Consider the following 15,741-nt stretch of genomic DNA (forward strand, 5'->3'; position numbering starts at 1 on the left):
CAAAAGTTGCAGCCACATTTATAACTTTGAGGCATGCGCGGCAATCATCTAACAATTAATAACGAATTTCGCATTTGGCGGGCTTAAAATCTTAAGAAATGCAGAAAATATAAACGGTAATAATTACAGCTTGCACTCGACGCGTTTTGCGCATTTATTCACTTATGTAATGACTTTCGAAGCAAATTAGCGGAGCGCAATGTGGTGGAAATATGCGCCAGCATTGTTTGCACTTGTTTTTCATCGCTGAAAGGCTTTCGGGGCGCATTAACAGGTATTAGGTAAATAATTGTTATGTGAAAGTTTAATGCGCCCTTCGCAAATAGTAAATGGAAAGGAAATTTAACTAAAACCACCGACAATCACCCACACAACACTAAAAACCTCGTCCGGAGAGCTGTCTGCGGCGAGACGTGGAAGCCGTGCGGAAAACGGAAACACAAAAATTGATGCTCGAGGTAATTTTATGACTGTTTCGCTGCGCTATTTTCTTTCGTCGTCTGTTATACAAATGGCTATTCTATCTTGGCGCGCGTCGCAACTGCGTCGTATATTGCGCGCCCTAGATTGCGCTTTGTTGCGCTGAAACAATATACTGTCATCGAGCATTAGTCTTCGTTTTATTTGTGTGCCGAGCGCGCAATAAGAAACACACGACGAGAAAGCTAATATAAGAACAATTGTTTGCCTTGTGCTCACTGATTAAAGCGCGTACCTTGCACGTGGAGAGGAGGAGGACGCGCGCCTCCCCGCTGTCATCGTGCGCTCGACTTTTTCTCCTCATTTTCGTCGCGCTGTCGGTGTTTGCCTTCGCCCCATGGCCGATTGTTAGCCGCCCCCGGGCCGGCGATATCGTTCAGTCTTAATAACGTTCGCCGGCGCGAATCCCTCTCTCGGACAGCACGCGCGCGCGGTGCCGTCTTCCGACGCTTTTTGCGTCGAGTGTATTTGTCATTGCAATGGGCAAATAAAACCTAAATTGCAACAAATGCTCAACATCGCCCCAGCTTTCGACGTCCCGACGCCGTCGCCGCTACGACTACCACGCTTTGCATCTCCCGCTTCTCATTTCACCCGACCGCACATGATAAACTGTGTACAACTGTCATGCTCGGACATAACTCAGTGTCATTACTAACTCAGCTCATTAGTCAACGGTTACGTGCTCGGTCTAAATCTCTGTCGCACCTTAAATTACACTGAATTAATATATTACACGTCGTTGTGTAGTTTGCAAATATTACGCGCGGGCGCCGCCTCGATTCCCACAGCTCGAGGAGTCCAATTGTAGTGTGGCGTTGATGTTGTCGCATCGTCGCTCAATTTGCAAATTTGCCTTTGTCGCGCGTATTCCGCAACGGTGCGCATTCATACAGGCGCTTGCGACAAAATTTACCTTTGATTAAATCCGCGCCTCCTTAGCGCGCGCACGCCGCCTTCCTTTGTCTTGCGTCACCTTCGCATTTCACACACGTGCGAATTTTCACCTATTCCATTTCGGGATTCATCGTTTCTCATTTTGATTTGTAAGATGGATACACTTAATAAATATTTTATTTTTACAAATTTTACAAAAAAAAGTTACGCGCGGCAAAAACTCATTAGTAAATGGTTTGAATTAATGTTTGATTCTCATTGCGCGAAATAAAAAATACAAGCGTTTTATACTCTAACATGCAAGCCACCGGAAGTGATATAAATCGCGTAAAGTTAAGGATGAAAAATGCGTTTTTGTCCTCAAAATAAATTTGAAAAAAAAAACGCGGGCGGTGTATAAATAAGCAAGTCGGTGGCATGTGCGAACGCGTCGAAGAAATATTCGAGTGTCGAGTCGATTTTTTAAAAAAGAAATTTCCATTAAAAGTGAATGGCGCTTGCCATTGCCGTGCGGGGGGTGAGGGCTTTTTAGACCGTGCGCCGCCGCCACGCCGCCTTCCATGGTAGTTCTTAACGCGTGATGTTCTCCGACAAGCTTTCGCTCCTCCGTTCGCTGCTGCCGCAACCCTCCCCCGCGCGCGCACACCGCCCCTAGCCGGCTTCCGCATTCTGCATCGGGGATCTTTAAATAAATTGCGTGCCGTTGAAGGAGTTGATTGAGGTCTCTCGCTATATATCGCTGGCCATTAATAACACCTATTTGCTTGCCTGTTTGTAAGGACAACCAGCGATCCGGGGCGCGCGATGCGCTCTCCCTTTCGATGTTTCTTTTTACACCCCCGCCCCGACCTTCGCGAAGGTTACGACATGATCCATTCTCGCGGCGCACGTTAAAGACGCGACCCGAGGGCGTAATAAAATCGGCATCGACGTTCGACATTTCTTTTCCACCTTCCATGAAACCCGCATAGAAATAACGGGTATTTTTAGGGGGTGCGCGCGGGTAAATCTCGAGTTTCTAATTTCCCAAAATGCTGAAGTTGACCGTGCGGTTTCGACAACACGTTTTTCTTTATCGCAACATGTTTCGATTTAGCGTCGACCCGCGCGCGCTCGACCTTCTTTTGCGCACCCCCGCACGCTGTAAATGAATTAACCGCCGGCCCGTCGTTTCCTCATTCCGGCGGGGCGTTTCTTCGGGGCAGCGGCGCGCTCGGAATTGTTTGCTTCCGTAACGTAATTACGCATTAGATAAAGTAACTCACGTATCTTCGGATTACTAAAAGGAACCGGCGACCGAACGAAAACAAGGAGTCCGCGGCGCGCACGAAAAGGCGCTAAAACTTAAACAGAAAAGTTGTTCCATTACATTACGATCCACAATCGAGGCTGGCGCACAGAGTACGCCGTAGGGTTGAATGCGGTGACGTGCCGGCGACATGGATCGACAACAAAAGGTCGTTAGTCGCATTGCCGGGGCCGGGGTCGACTTGCCTCCGCTGGGAGCGGTAATTAAAACGCATTTTCTAATGAACGCCCGGCTCCTCCACACAAAAGCCCATTGTGCCTAGTATTTTATTCAAAATAATAAAAATCATACTCGCACTTTTTCAACTCGCGCCCGCCCCCGCAATTAATAAACATTCGGAAACATTCATTTGCTTAATACATTTGTAATGAGGCCTGTAGAAATTAAATTTGCATACGGCCGGTCATTATTTATTCAGTTGGATTCATTTGAAACCACCGCAAATGTGTGGTCTCAATTGACGATGTGATTCCGGCTCCGGAAGCCGGCAGAAACACAGTCTCACATGGATATCAACCCATTACCTCAATTAATGTATTTTAATCAGTCGCCCTGATACATATTTGGCCTGCGTTTTGCTCTCACAAGATTAAAATCTCTGTACCTAAGCTAATCTTGCGTTAAGACTGCATTTGTGTGATTTGATGACGCTGTCATTTCGTTTAATCCAAAGAATGCACTCGTCTTTTTCCAGCTGGCGAGACATCGTACGAATGTTTAAAAATTGACTACTTCACCAAAGAGGAGTACAGCCCCGACCCGAACGACTCGACGCTTGCAATTCCATGTAAGTTCCTGCTCGACTCTATTAGAAAATTCCACGCAGGACGCAATTGCATGCAGCGATTCGGCGGAAATAGTTTCAGTTGGGCAGAATTTTAATTAAAATCAATGACGTCGTTGTCCACAGACGCGGTGACCAAGTCGATATTCTTCTTCGCCGCCGCCTCCTTCCTCCTGCTGCTTGCCTACGCCAGTTGTCTGCTGGGCTACTGCATTAAGAAGCGAGGACTGTACACCTTCGTCTCCGGCGTGGTGTTCATCATCAGCGGGCTGGTGATGCTCTTCGGGCTCATAATGTACATCTCTGTTTTTAAAGCAGAAGTCGGGTACAAACTACGTCCTCGTTCACAATTGCAACCACCGGCATTCACCTACTCGTATGGTTATTCATTCCTGCTATACGTCTGCGGGTTTATTGGCACTCAGGTGGCTGGTATAAGTGCCATATTTTTGTTTATCAACAAGGCACAGTACGAGTACCGTGCCAAACACCTCGAGGACCTGCGCCGTGGTAAACTGCGTCCGACCACATCCAACATCAACTACTTACCGCTGGAACACGCCGCTGCGTACTACCCTTGTCAGCGACACCCGCAATCCTACGTCAACACGAACAGCATCCATGTACCAACCAACTACCCGTCACCGGCGCACCAGCGGCGTTACTTCTTCAGCAAGGAACCCATCCCCGAGTCGCCGTGTAGTCTACACAGGGCGCGCGCGGATGCTGCCGCCAAAGACGCCGCTTTCTATGACTTCCCACCGCCACCGACGATTAGCTATCAGTTCGACGAGCGGGCTTCATACGCGCGCGCTGATACAATGCGGTCGTTTCCGCGCGATGTCACCACGCACACGGTCTCGACGACCGCCGACGTCATCGACGAGTTCCCACCGGATCATCATCAGTTCGACGACTACTCGCCGGGGGTGCAGCATGAGCATGAGTTCGTCACGTTTGACCTGGACCAGCCGTTGCCGCTGCGTGCCACGCAGAGCACCATCTCGATAAACTCCCGCAATGGCCGCAAGGACTATGCCAATGACACTCTGCGACGGACGACGCCCGTCTGAAACTAAATCGCGTGATGGCCGCCCCCACCGCGCCGTGCGACTCCTGCGACGATCTGATTGTTGTTTCCTGTACAAATAAAACTTTATTGAAATGTTGCAGCGGCGGGAAGTGCGCAGCGAGTTTATCAAAGTGTTTCCTAAACTAGATGAGTAATAATATAAAAATACTGCTGCTGCTGAAGCTGGAACTCTAAACGTCTAGACAATGGCGGCTCGCCGGGATTAGTTTCATCCCAATCGTGTGTCTTTGTGTTCGATTTTAATCACCGATTTTAATGCGGCCGACGGCGCATTAATTATTTTATCATTCGATTCGTTTGGCTCATTTGCACTACAATGAGAACCTGACTTTGTTTAAACTCATACAGAACAATACAGGGGCAAGTAGGTATTTCTATCGGTCCGGTTCTCGCTGTGGACGACTTTCTGGTTTTGAATGGACTTTTCGTCGCTGGAATGGAATTGAACCGACCACTCTTGAGCAGTACTCAATTATCGGTTGTTCCTTCTTTCCATAGCTCGATTGATTGTTTCGTGTAAACATTGTTAATTAGTGTGTTAATAATTAAACAAATTTAAAATTAAACAACTCACTAACTGAATCAAAATAACTTATATATATATAAAGAAACGTAAAGAAATGATAAACATGAAAAGTAAACCCAAAACATTTAAATGTAAACTATTCGTAATAAAACAAACAACATATCTATGAACTTCGTTTATACAAATTTAAACAAAACAAACAAAAAAAAACAACACTACTTTTACGACAAATCGTTGTTGTGGTCAATTTTTTAAATTAAAAAACTTAAAAATGAGGAGGAGAAACACGGAGTAAATCGAAATGGTTTATTTTTAATTATTGTAAATGTGTCTCACACAATATATGCTGTTAACAATAGTTGCAGTTCATGTTTCATATTCCGAATTCCGATATAAAACATCACCGCTCATGTTATTGTCACATTCGGAATTGTTTGTGGTTTTAATTGATTTTTTTGGGAAAGTGTTGAAAACGCGACGCACACATTCACGGCTGCAAATCGCATTTGTTTTTGAATATACGGACACTCCATCGTGCTAAATAATCTATTAGATAGTTAATTTGCTGTGTTGCAGTCTCGTTTTGGGCGGAAAATGTTGCGTGCGATGCGAAATGTGCGTCCATGCCCGAATTCGATAACAAGCCGCTCGTTTTAATACCCTTGGACTGATTGTAATTGTGCCAAATTACTATTATATTGTTATTAAATCAAATTGAATCAAACTAAGCAAAAAATAGCAAACTATGACGTGTGAAACTGAAGCGAAACATTATTGTATATACATAATACAATTAATTATCGATTTCATTTGTAAAATGAAGGAACATGTTAACATTGTATACAATACAAGCATATAGAACATAATATATTATACATACACCGACTGTCTATTGAATTATTGATGTTTGATTGCATTATTTAACTTTTTAAACTTTAATTTTAGAGAATTTCAGTTAACAGTATTAACTAATACTTTTTTAGTGAATTTTGATACGGGATATCTAATTGAGTATTTGTTCCTATCCTTTGTCTAGATCCTTATTAAGATTCTTAACATTTTTAATAAGATTATTATTTAAACTTGATTTGCGTTTCAGAAACATTACAGTTTCCACAGCACTTCATCGTTGCGTGTAGATGAAATTGAGGAAACTAGGTGGCGCTAGCAGTACCAAAATTGGAGCAGCGGCCTTCGTTTCTCATATCGTCATTCCGGAGTTACTTGGGCTGCGCGTCGCACGTTTTTTGTCGCTCTTGAAATCTTGGTTTTAATTATTTCGGTGCGCGGATATTGTTGTTTTCTGGTTTCTGATGGTATGTATTGAAACTTTTTTTAAATTTTTATAAATAACTGATTTTTGTGTATCATAGAACTGATTTTTGTTTGTTTTAGGGATTTAGCGCCTGCACACTCCCAGGATAACCAGGAAAACCGGGCTAGCCTTGGATTGTAAGTTCTGCAAATTCGTATTTTTGTTGTATTATACAACTAATTTTTGTTTGTTTTAGGAATGAAGCATCTGAACACGATCTAGGATAACTGTAGTTGCTTCAGATTGTAAGTATTTGAATTGATTATAGTCATTTTATTGTACCAATATATTACATTTAATATTAATGCTTAAATTTATCTTATTAGCATTAAAATTAAAAGAAAAAATCAAAAGAAATTTGTATTTTATTGACGTTGTGTATACTCAATACTCATGTTTACAAGTTTGTTTGCGTTAGTCTTGTGTTCTCACGCCGCACTTGAATTCAACTGGTTTGTTCTTATCTCTTATTGTCAGCGGATTGTAGCGTACGATCGTATTGTATATGTTTTGTTCTGCATACGTTGCCGTGTGATGGCGATACGAGTATCGTTTACTTGCGCTGCAAAAATAAAACTAGTTTCACGGTATCCGACGCATGGTTCGCACGCGTTCTTCGCGGCTCTCCTTTCTTAGGATTTAATTCGGTTAATCGCTCTATATTCGGCGTACATGTTTAGTGAAAGATGTCTAGTGTGTCTGGCTAATAATTTATCGTGTATAATATATTCGCGGAATGTAAATACTCGTATAGTGCATGTATTTGATCGTGCGGGTTGTGCCGTCGGTGATCGATCATGGATTTTGGATTTGCATCAACCTCTTCGTTCAGCGTGGAATTTTACCAACACTAATGTTGCACAGTAAGAAAACTCAATGATTATCGCTACCACAATAGTTCCGCATGTTCTTTCTCTGCCGGTGTGTTGTTGTGAGTGTTTTTATAAGCGGCGGGTCTCCTTCGGCCCCTAAAATTGGCTACTTTTGATATTTTTGTAAATTTGCGGTGGAAGTTTCGCATTATGTTGGGAATAGTTTGCACCATTATAATGCAGCTGCATATTTAAATAGTGCAAGAATTGTTCAAGTGATTGGGCCCTGCCGATCTCGAAAATCACGCGCGAACTGTCTGAAGACTTCAAATCAGTCGAGCAAATATTTAATTAATTGATACGCGTATATTACATTTATTTTATCTACTTCCACCTTTAAAGCACCCCTTTTTCTACGGTTTATAGATTTGAAAAGTAGTACATTAATCGAGGACGGCCAAGGCCGTGATAAATTAAAGTAAAGTAAATTAAAGTCAGTAAATGGACAAGTCCGGGTCCGTGTGAGATCACGCGATGTGGCGTCATGTTTACTTAAATATAATTCTTCAATTTCAGCCAAGATGTCGCTAGAATGCGGAATTGCATATTAAAATTCTGAATTAGTTTATTGCAACCTGTTTGATGGTAGTAGTGAGTGCACATCGCCGAAACTGGCGAATTGCGAGCCCGGTAAGATCACGCGATTTTGTACCTCACATTGTGTTTTTATCAGTTTGTTTGTTTACATCCGCTAATCTCCTTGCCGGACGTTTCAGCCCGTTCTTACCTGCACGCAGCTCGCCACCTTTCTTTACTTGAATTCGGTTCAAAGAATTGCATGACATTTTATAATCTGGTATAAATTAAACAATTAGACAATTAAATATTACTCATAAATTGTTTGTAAATCGTGGTTTCAATGTCCTTCGCCTATGCATAAGCGATGCCGTCGGCCGGCATATTTTTCCTCGTTGTTTCGTGTATCTAAGGAACGCGTTGCAAAGAAAATCTTAATTTTGTCGGGGTGGGTTCAGAGAATTTTCCAATCTTTCATATTCTTGAATCTGTTGGTCGCTATCGCTTTTACGAGTAGTTTAAAAAAGATATGCACTATCCAAGTTTATTGACTTAAATATGACAAGAACGTTGATTTTTTTTGTTTATTTTGTTACATTGTAATTAATCGCAATTTTATAGTTGAATCTCTTTCGGTGTACCGTAGCAGGGTGGCGGTAAAAGTGTAAAAGTGTTAGGGATGATTTTTTTTTGTTCTCTTAGATTTCCAATTTAACTAGCTTATTTTATAGAGAACTGTCCGTAGATTAAGAAGCCGCGATTCGTTTCTTTTAATCTTTAATCCTTCTTGTTCTATAGAATTAAATATTGCTAAAATAATTTGTGTAAAATCGGGAAATCTTGCAATACAAGAAATCTGAATTACATAATTCGAATTTTGAATTTTTATTCATTTTTTAAATCCAGACTAATATTCCGGGACTAATATTTGTGCTATTTATAGATGGCACTAGCATTAACAAAACTTGTAAAATAGACATGTATTGTTTATTTTCATAGTTATCAGCAAGCGCGAGCATTCGACACGAGAATTGTGTTTGTTTTGAACACAACTTACACTTCCTTATCGCATACGCTGCGAGAATGCAATGCCTGAGATCCCCTCACGCCGCAGGTTGGCGCATCTTAGTTTAGTTTTGATCGCAGATAACGTGCCAAACGCAGTTCGCGCACAAGGTCTCGGGCAGTCGACGCGCCGGTTTTACGCACCTCTTGCTTTCTTATCATAAACTCTCGCGTCGTTGCTTGCACAGTTGGCAGCCAGTTTCGTGCCGGTATCTAGTTAATCCATACGCATTTTACGCGACTCGTATTGTTTGTACGGACTTCCACTGTCCAAATTTGCGACTATTTAATTTAGATTTGTGACGAAAGTAAAGTTATTTCCTGTTCGCGCGTTTATTTTCTATAAATGTCGGTTTAGTGTATTGCCCCCATGTTGATTTGATATAATCATTAGAATGACCAATTGTGCTGGTGTAAGTACCCGACACCTCACCTGTGTGATTATAATATTACTAAGTCGTATGAAATATTTATGTTTTACTTACGTTTTCTTTTTTTTTATTTATAGTACCTATTAGCCGTGGCTTGGAGTCCCATGAGTTTTGCATTGGTAAGTTTATAATTCAATTATATTCTTCGTTTTAATTTCTGCGTCGTACATTAGTTTCTATTTCCGTTGTTTTGTTTTATCGCGTACCACCGCGTGTTGCAAATACATCAGATAGTTGCGTACACGGCTGATGCATTTGAAAATTAACTGTTAGGTTTCGTTTAGAAGATAGTCACTCTCGAAATTTGTGGAAAAACAGTATCAGTATTGGCAATTTTTTCTTAAGAATTAAAATTTTATCTCTCAGATTTCCGTTTTAACTATCCTATCTGATAGAGATTAGTCCGTAGATTAAGATGCTGCGATTAGATCCTATTTATCTCTTTTAGTTTAGGAGATATTCGCGATTGAATTAAATGGGCAAAAATTGATAAATGTCACTTTTTAGCACTTTTAGTCGCGTTTTTTCACCTTTTACTGTAAGAAATATAATTATTTTATATCTTTATCTGATAGAGAATTTTCCAATCTTTCATAATCAACAATTTGTTGGTAGCTAGCGCTTTTAGTTTAAGAGATATTAATTATCAAAAATCGTCGAAAAAATGTATCAAGCACCACCCCTTGGCAATTTTTACTTAAGAAGCAAAATTTCATCTCTCAGATTTCCGTTTTAACTATCCTATCTGATAGAGTTTAGTCCGTAGATTAAGACGCTGCGATCAGATCTTAATTATCTCTTTAGTTTAGAGATATTCGCGATTGAATTAAATGCAAAAAATTGATAAATGTCACTTTTAGTAAATCTCTTTAGTCGCGTGTTTTTTCACCTTTTACTGTAAGAAATATAATTATTTTATATCTTTATCTGATAGAATTTTTCTACCTTTCATAATCAAATATTTCTGTTGGTAGCGCTATCTCTTTTTAGTTTAAGAGAGGCGAATTTTTGAAAATCATCGAAAAAGTATCATGCAGCCCCTTGGCAATTTTTTCTTGGGTGCAAAATTTTATTTTTCATTTCCGCTTTAATCCGTACTGTGTGCTGTTATGATATTAGTCCGTAGTAATTTCTGCGAGTTAAAAATTTATTTATCTCTGTTAGTTTACGAGATATTCAAAGTGATTAAAGTTTTAAAAAATGGGCAAAAATTAAAAATGTCACTTTAGCAAATTTTCTTTAGTCGCCTTTTTCGACCCTTACTGTAGGAAATATATATATTTTAAATTTTTATCTGCGCTGTGTAATTTTTCCAGTCTTCTATAATCAGCGATTCGTTGGTTGCTCTGGCTTTTTAGTTTAAGAGATATGAATTTTCAAAATCTCGAAAAAAGTATCAAGTACCCCTTTGGCAATTTTTTCGGCAAAAATTTTATTTTTCAGATTTCCGCTTTAACTACCGTGGCAAGCAGTAGATATTAGCTCGTAGAATATTTCGGTGAGTTGTACCTATTTATTCTGTTAGTTACGAGATATACGTTATTGAATGAAATGGGCAAAATTAAAATGCTCACTTTTTAGCACTGAAGGTCGTGACCTTACTGTAGTGGAAGTTATAATTATTTTATATTTTGCCTGATAGAGAATTTTCCACCTTCTTTTTTCAGTAATTCAAATGTACTGTTAGTAGTTAGTCTTTTTTTAGTTTAGATATATTTTGAAAATCGTCGAAAAAGTATCAGCGCACTCTTGGTAATTTAAGATTCTAAAATTTCGCATTCTCTCAGATTTACTTTAAATAGCCGTATCGAGATTGCCTGTACTAAGATGCTGCGATCGTGGGAATCTTGAATTATCTCTTTTAGTTTGAGCGAGATACGATTGAATAAATGGGCAAAATTGCAAAATGTCAATTTTCAGTACCTTTTTAGTCGCGTTTTTCGACCTTTTACTGTAGGAAATATATACTGTTTGGTGGTTTGGTCTTATAGGAATTTCCAATTTTCCTTCTGGTAATTAAATGTAAATTGTTAGAAGCAGTTCTTTTTTGAAGTTTAAGTAAGAGATATGAATTTTGAAAAACGTTTCCAGTATCAAGCAACTCTGGTAACGCTTTAAGACTTTAAAATTCTCATCTCTCAGATTTCCACTTTCAGCCAGCTTGGCCTGATGAGATGTCATTCGTGGATTAAGACGCTTTCGCTATCAAGGTAATTATCTCTTTTAGTTTGCCAGAGATATCGCGATTTAAATGTGTCAAAAAATTGCAAAATGTCACTTGTAGCATCTTCTTTAGTCGCGTTTTTCGACCTTTTTACTGTAGGAAATATGAATTATTTTCTCATATTTTTGTCAGATGCAGAATTCCTTCTAAATCTTTCATAACTGTGTTTACCGTCGCAGTTACCCTTTAGCTTCAAGAGAGTTAAGGAATTTTGGCGTACCGTCAAAATGCACCTCCCCTTGCTAATTTTTTCTCTGTAAGACTTCAATTTCACCCTCAGATTTAATTTTAAATAGTCATTCGATAGAGATTACTGTGTACGTAAGACAAGCGGTAGATTGGGATCTTACTCATTCTTGAAGTTGCCAGATATCTGCGATTAAATAAAATGCAGTAAAAAATTGTAAAATGTCACTTATTAAAGTACTTTTAGTCGTTTTGACCTTTACTTTGTTTATACCATTTATATACCCAGATAGAGAAATTCTCTCACCTTTCATATCAAATAAATTGGTAGCAGCTATTCTTTTTAGTTTAAAGAGATATAATTTCGAAAATCTTGTCGAAAAAAGTATCAAAGCACCTCTCTTGGTACTCTTTTCTGTAAGATCTTCAAATTTCTATCTTCTCAGATTTAATTCTTTAAATGTAGCCTATCTGATAGAGTATTGGTCTGTAGATTAAGACGCTGCGATCAGATCTTAATTATTCTTTTAGTTTGGCTATATATTCGCGATTGAATAAAATGGCAAAAATTGCAAAATGTCACTTTTAGCACTTTGAATGTGTTTTTCGGAATCTTAATGTAGAAATATAATTATTTTGCAATTTGTCTGATAGACACCTCTTCCACCCTTTTCATAACCGGTAAATTGTTAGGTAGCTGGCCTCTTCTTTAGTTTCTAAGCAGATAGTAGTAATTTGAAAATAGTCGGAAAAAAAAACTAATAAGCACCCCCCTGGCATTTTTTTTTTTCTTAAGATTTAAAATTTCATCTATCAGATTTCCACTTTAAATAGCCTATCTGATAGAGATTGGTTCAGATTAAGATGCGATCAGATTCTAATTATCTCTGCTTGGTTGAGATATTCGCGATTGAAATGCAAAAATTGTGGGTAAAATGTCAATTTAGCACCCTTAGTCGCGTTGTTTCACCTTTACCGTAAAGAAATAAAATTATTTTGCTATCTTTTATCTGATAGAGAATTTTCCAATCTTTCATAATCAACAATTTAAGTTGGTAGCTAGCGCTTTTAGTTTAAGAGATATTACGCCATCAAAATCGTGTCGAAAAAGTGTCATGGCACCTCTAAGTAATTTTTTCTAAGAATCAAAATTACATCTCAGATTTCCGTTTAACTATCCTATTCGATAGAGTTTAGTCTCGTAGATTAAGACAAGCGTGCGATCAGATTCGCATTTCATTCTTTAGTTTAGGGAGATATTCGCGATTGAAATGTAGAAATAGTAGCAAAAATTGATAAAATGCTTCACTTCTTTTAGCACTTTTAGTCGCGTGTTTTTCGACCTTTTACTGTAGGAAAATATAATTATTTATATTTTGTCTGATAGAGAATCTTCCAATCTTCATAATCAATAATCTTCTTGTTAGTAGCTATCTTTTGTAGTTTAAGAGATATGAATTTGAAAATCGTGTCGAAAACGTCAAGCACCTTGGCAATTTTCTTAAGACTTAAAAATTTCATCTCTCAGATTTCCACGCACTTTTAAATAGCCTATCTGATAGAGATTGGCTTCCGGTAGATTGCTGCGATCAGATCTTAATTATCACTTTTAGTTTACAGATATTTCCAAGTAGATTAGGTCAAAAATGGGCAAAAATTGCAAAAATGCTTCTACTTTTAGCACTTTTAGTCGCGTTTTTTCGACCTCTATCAGGTAGAAATATAATTATTTAATATTTTGTCTGATATAAATCTTTCCGTACCTCTTCATAATCAACAATTCGTTAGTGTAGCTATCTCTTTTAGCTTCTGGAAGAGATATGAATTTTAAAAAATCGTCGGGAAAACTATCAAGCACCCCCCTGGCAAATTTTTCTCTTAAGACTTAACATTTCATCTCTCAGATTTCTACTTTAAATAGCCTATTCGATAGAGATTGGTTCGGTAGATTAAGACGTGCTGCATCAGATCTACTACCTCTTTTAGTTTACGTAGATGTTATTCGCATTGAATAAAATGGGCAAAATTGCAAAATGTCACTTTAGCACTTAGTCGCGTTTTTTCGACCTTACTGTAGGAAAGTACTATTTTATATTTTTGTTCGATAGAGAATCTTCCAATCTTTTCAAGTAATCAACAATTCGTTAGTAGCCATTCTTTTAGTTTAAGAGATATGAAATTTCAAAATCGTCGAAAAAGTATCAAGCACCCCCTGGCAATTTTTCCTTTTTTCTTAAGACTTAAAATTTCATCTCTCAGATTTCCACTTTAAATAGCCTATCTGATAGAGATTGGTTCGTAGATTAAGACGCTGCGATCAGATCTTACTATCTCTTTTAGTTTACGAGATATTCGCGATTGAATAAATGGGCAAAAATTGCAAAATGTCACTTTTAGCACTTTTTAGTCGCGTTTTTCGACCTTTTACTGTGGTGGAAATATACTTGTTTTATATTTTGTCTGATAGAGAATTCCTTTCCAATCTTTCATAATCAACAATTTCCGTTAGTAGCTATCTCTCTTTTAGTTTAAGAGATATGAATTTTTGAAAATTCCGTCGAAAAACTACTGGCACCCCTGGCAATTTTTTCTTAAGACTTAACATTTCATCTCTCAGATTTCTACTTTTAAATAGCCTATCTGATAGAGATGGTCTGTAGATTAAGACGCTGCGATTGCATCTTACTCATTCTTCGTAGTTTACGTGAGATATTCTGCGATTGAAACAAAATGGGCAAAATGTAAAATGTCACTTTTAGCACCCTTTTTTAGTCATGTTTTTCGACCTTTTACTGTAGGAAATATACTGGTTTTATATTTTTGTCTGATAGAGAATCTCCAATCTTTCGTATAATCAAAATTAAGTTAGTAGCTATCTCTTTTAGTTTAAGAGATATGAATTTTGAAAATCGTCGGTGCACAAGCACCCCTTGGCAATTTTTTCTTAAGATTTAAAATTTCATCTCTCAGATTTCCACTTTAAATAGCCTATCTGATAGAGATGCTGGTCTGTAAGACGCTGCGATCAGATTCCACTATTCCTTTTAAGTTTAGAGATATTCGCGATTGAATGAAATGGGCAAAAAATTGATAAATGTCAATTTTTAGGCACTTTTAGTCGCGTTTTTCGACCTTTTACTGTAGGAAAATTATTTATATTTTGTTCTGATAGAGAATCTTCTTCCAATCTTTCATAACGTCACAATTCGTTAGTAGCTATCTTCTTTTAGTGATATGAATTTTTGAAAATAGTCGAAAAACTATCAGCACCCCCTTTGGCAATTTTTTCTTAAGAATCAAAATTACATCTCCCAGATTTCCGTTTTAACTATCCTATTCGATAGCTTGTCCAGTGTAGATTAAGACGCTGCGATCAGATCTACTCATTCCTTTTAGTTTAGAGATATTCGCGATTACCTGAAATGGGCAAAATTGATAAATGTCACTTTTAGCACTTTTAGTCGCGTTTTTCGAACTTTTACCGCGTTTTTCGACCTTTGCTCTGTGGAAATACTGAGTACTACTTTTATATTTTATCTTATCTGTTTACGCAGTTTCGGCATGCACTATCGGTGGATTGCGTAGCTTCTGCAAGCCGGTCGCCGGTTATCACAGTCGTGTTTTGAGAGACTTATATCGTTTATTCGGACTTTAATATTCAAAAATTTGTATTATACTGAAGATCAATCGACTATTTATTTGTACTTTGCGACTATAGTAATTTGTTTGCTAGAAATGCCGTTTTGATCGCGTTTGTTAAGTGTATATTACAAAGTCACGTGATAGTGATTTGAAAACATTCCTTCACTCGGCATTGTAGTTTGGTGTCGTTGCTAAATTAATCGCATATATATCTATCGCCCATTCAGAAAGATCCATGAGGCCTTCGTGTAAGTAATGTTTTAACAGCACAGATTGTTTATTTTGTAAGCTGCTTGTTAATTACATAATTCAAATATATGAGCCATATTTGTTTTAATTAATGTTTTTCGCTTCTAGTTACAGCATTCGTTGTGCCCGGCAGTCCGATAAGCCGTACACTG

At 38.3% G+C, this 15,741-nt stretch overlaps 1 protein-coding gene and 1 long non-coding RNA gene across 3 annotated transcripts in view; both read left to right on the forward strand.

Moving 5' to 3' along the window:
• Positions 1 to 5,848, forward strand: part of LOC135789414 (voltage-dependent calcium channel gamma-5 subunit) — a 64,182-nt gene extending 58,334 nt beyond the window's left edge. The window contains exons 2-3 of the mRNA XM_065299230.1: positions 3,381 to 3,473; positions 3,597 to 5,848. Coding sequence (XP_065155302.1) covers positions 3,381 to 3,473; positions 3,597 to 4,543 — 1,040 coding nt within the window. The 3' untranslated portion in view covers positions 4,544 to 5,848. The remainder of the gene's footprint in view (positions 1 to 3,380; positions 3,474 to 3,596) is intronic.
• A 462-nt stretch (positions 5,849 to 6,310) lies between these two features.
• LOC135791233 (uncharacterized) lies at positions 6,311 to 15,741 on the forward strand. Of its 2 annotated transcripts, XR_010547977.1 has the most exons (5): positions 6,311 to 6,405; positions 6,485 to 6,541; positions 6,601 to 6,649; positions 9,366 to 9,407; positions 15,698 to 15,741. It is a non-coding gene; the product is annotated as an uncharacterized lncRNA (long non-coding RNA). The 2 variants fall into 2 exon arrangements; XR_010547978.1 differs by lacking the exons at positions 6,311 to 6,405; positions 6,485 to 6,541; positions 6,601 to 6,649 and adding an exon at positions 6,978 to 7,267.

Source organism: Atheta coriaria, unplaced genomic scaffold, assembly GCF_025399875.1.
Source record: "Atheta coriaria isolate IRGN ID8LTWV9N9 unplaced genomic scaffold, Caltech_Dcor_3.1 hic_scaffold_1_pilon, whole genome shotgun sequence".
Classification (NCBI taxonomy): domain Eukaryota; kingdom Metazoa; phylum Arthropoda; class Insecta; order Coleoptera; family Staphylinidae; genus Dalotia; species Dalotia coriaria.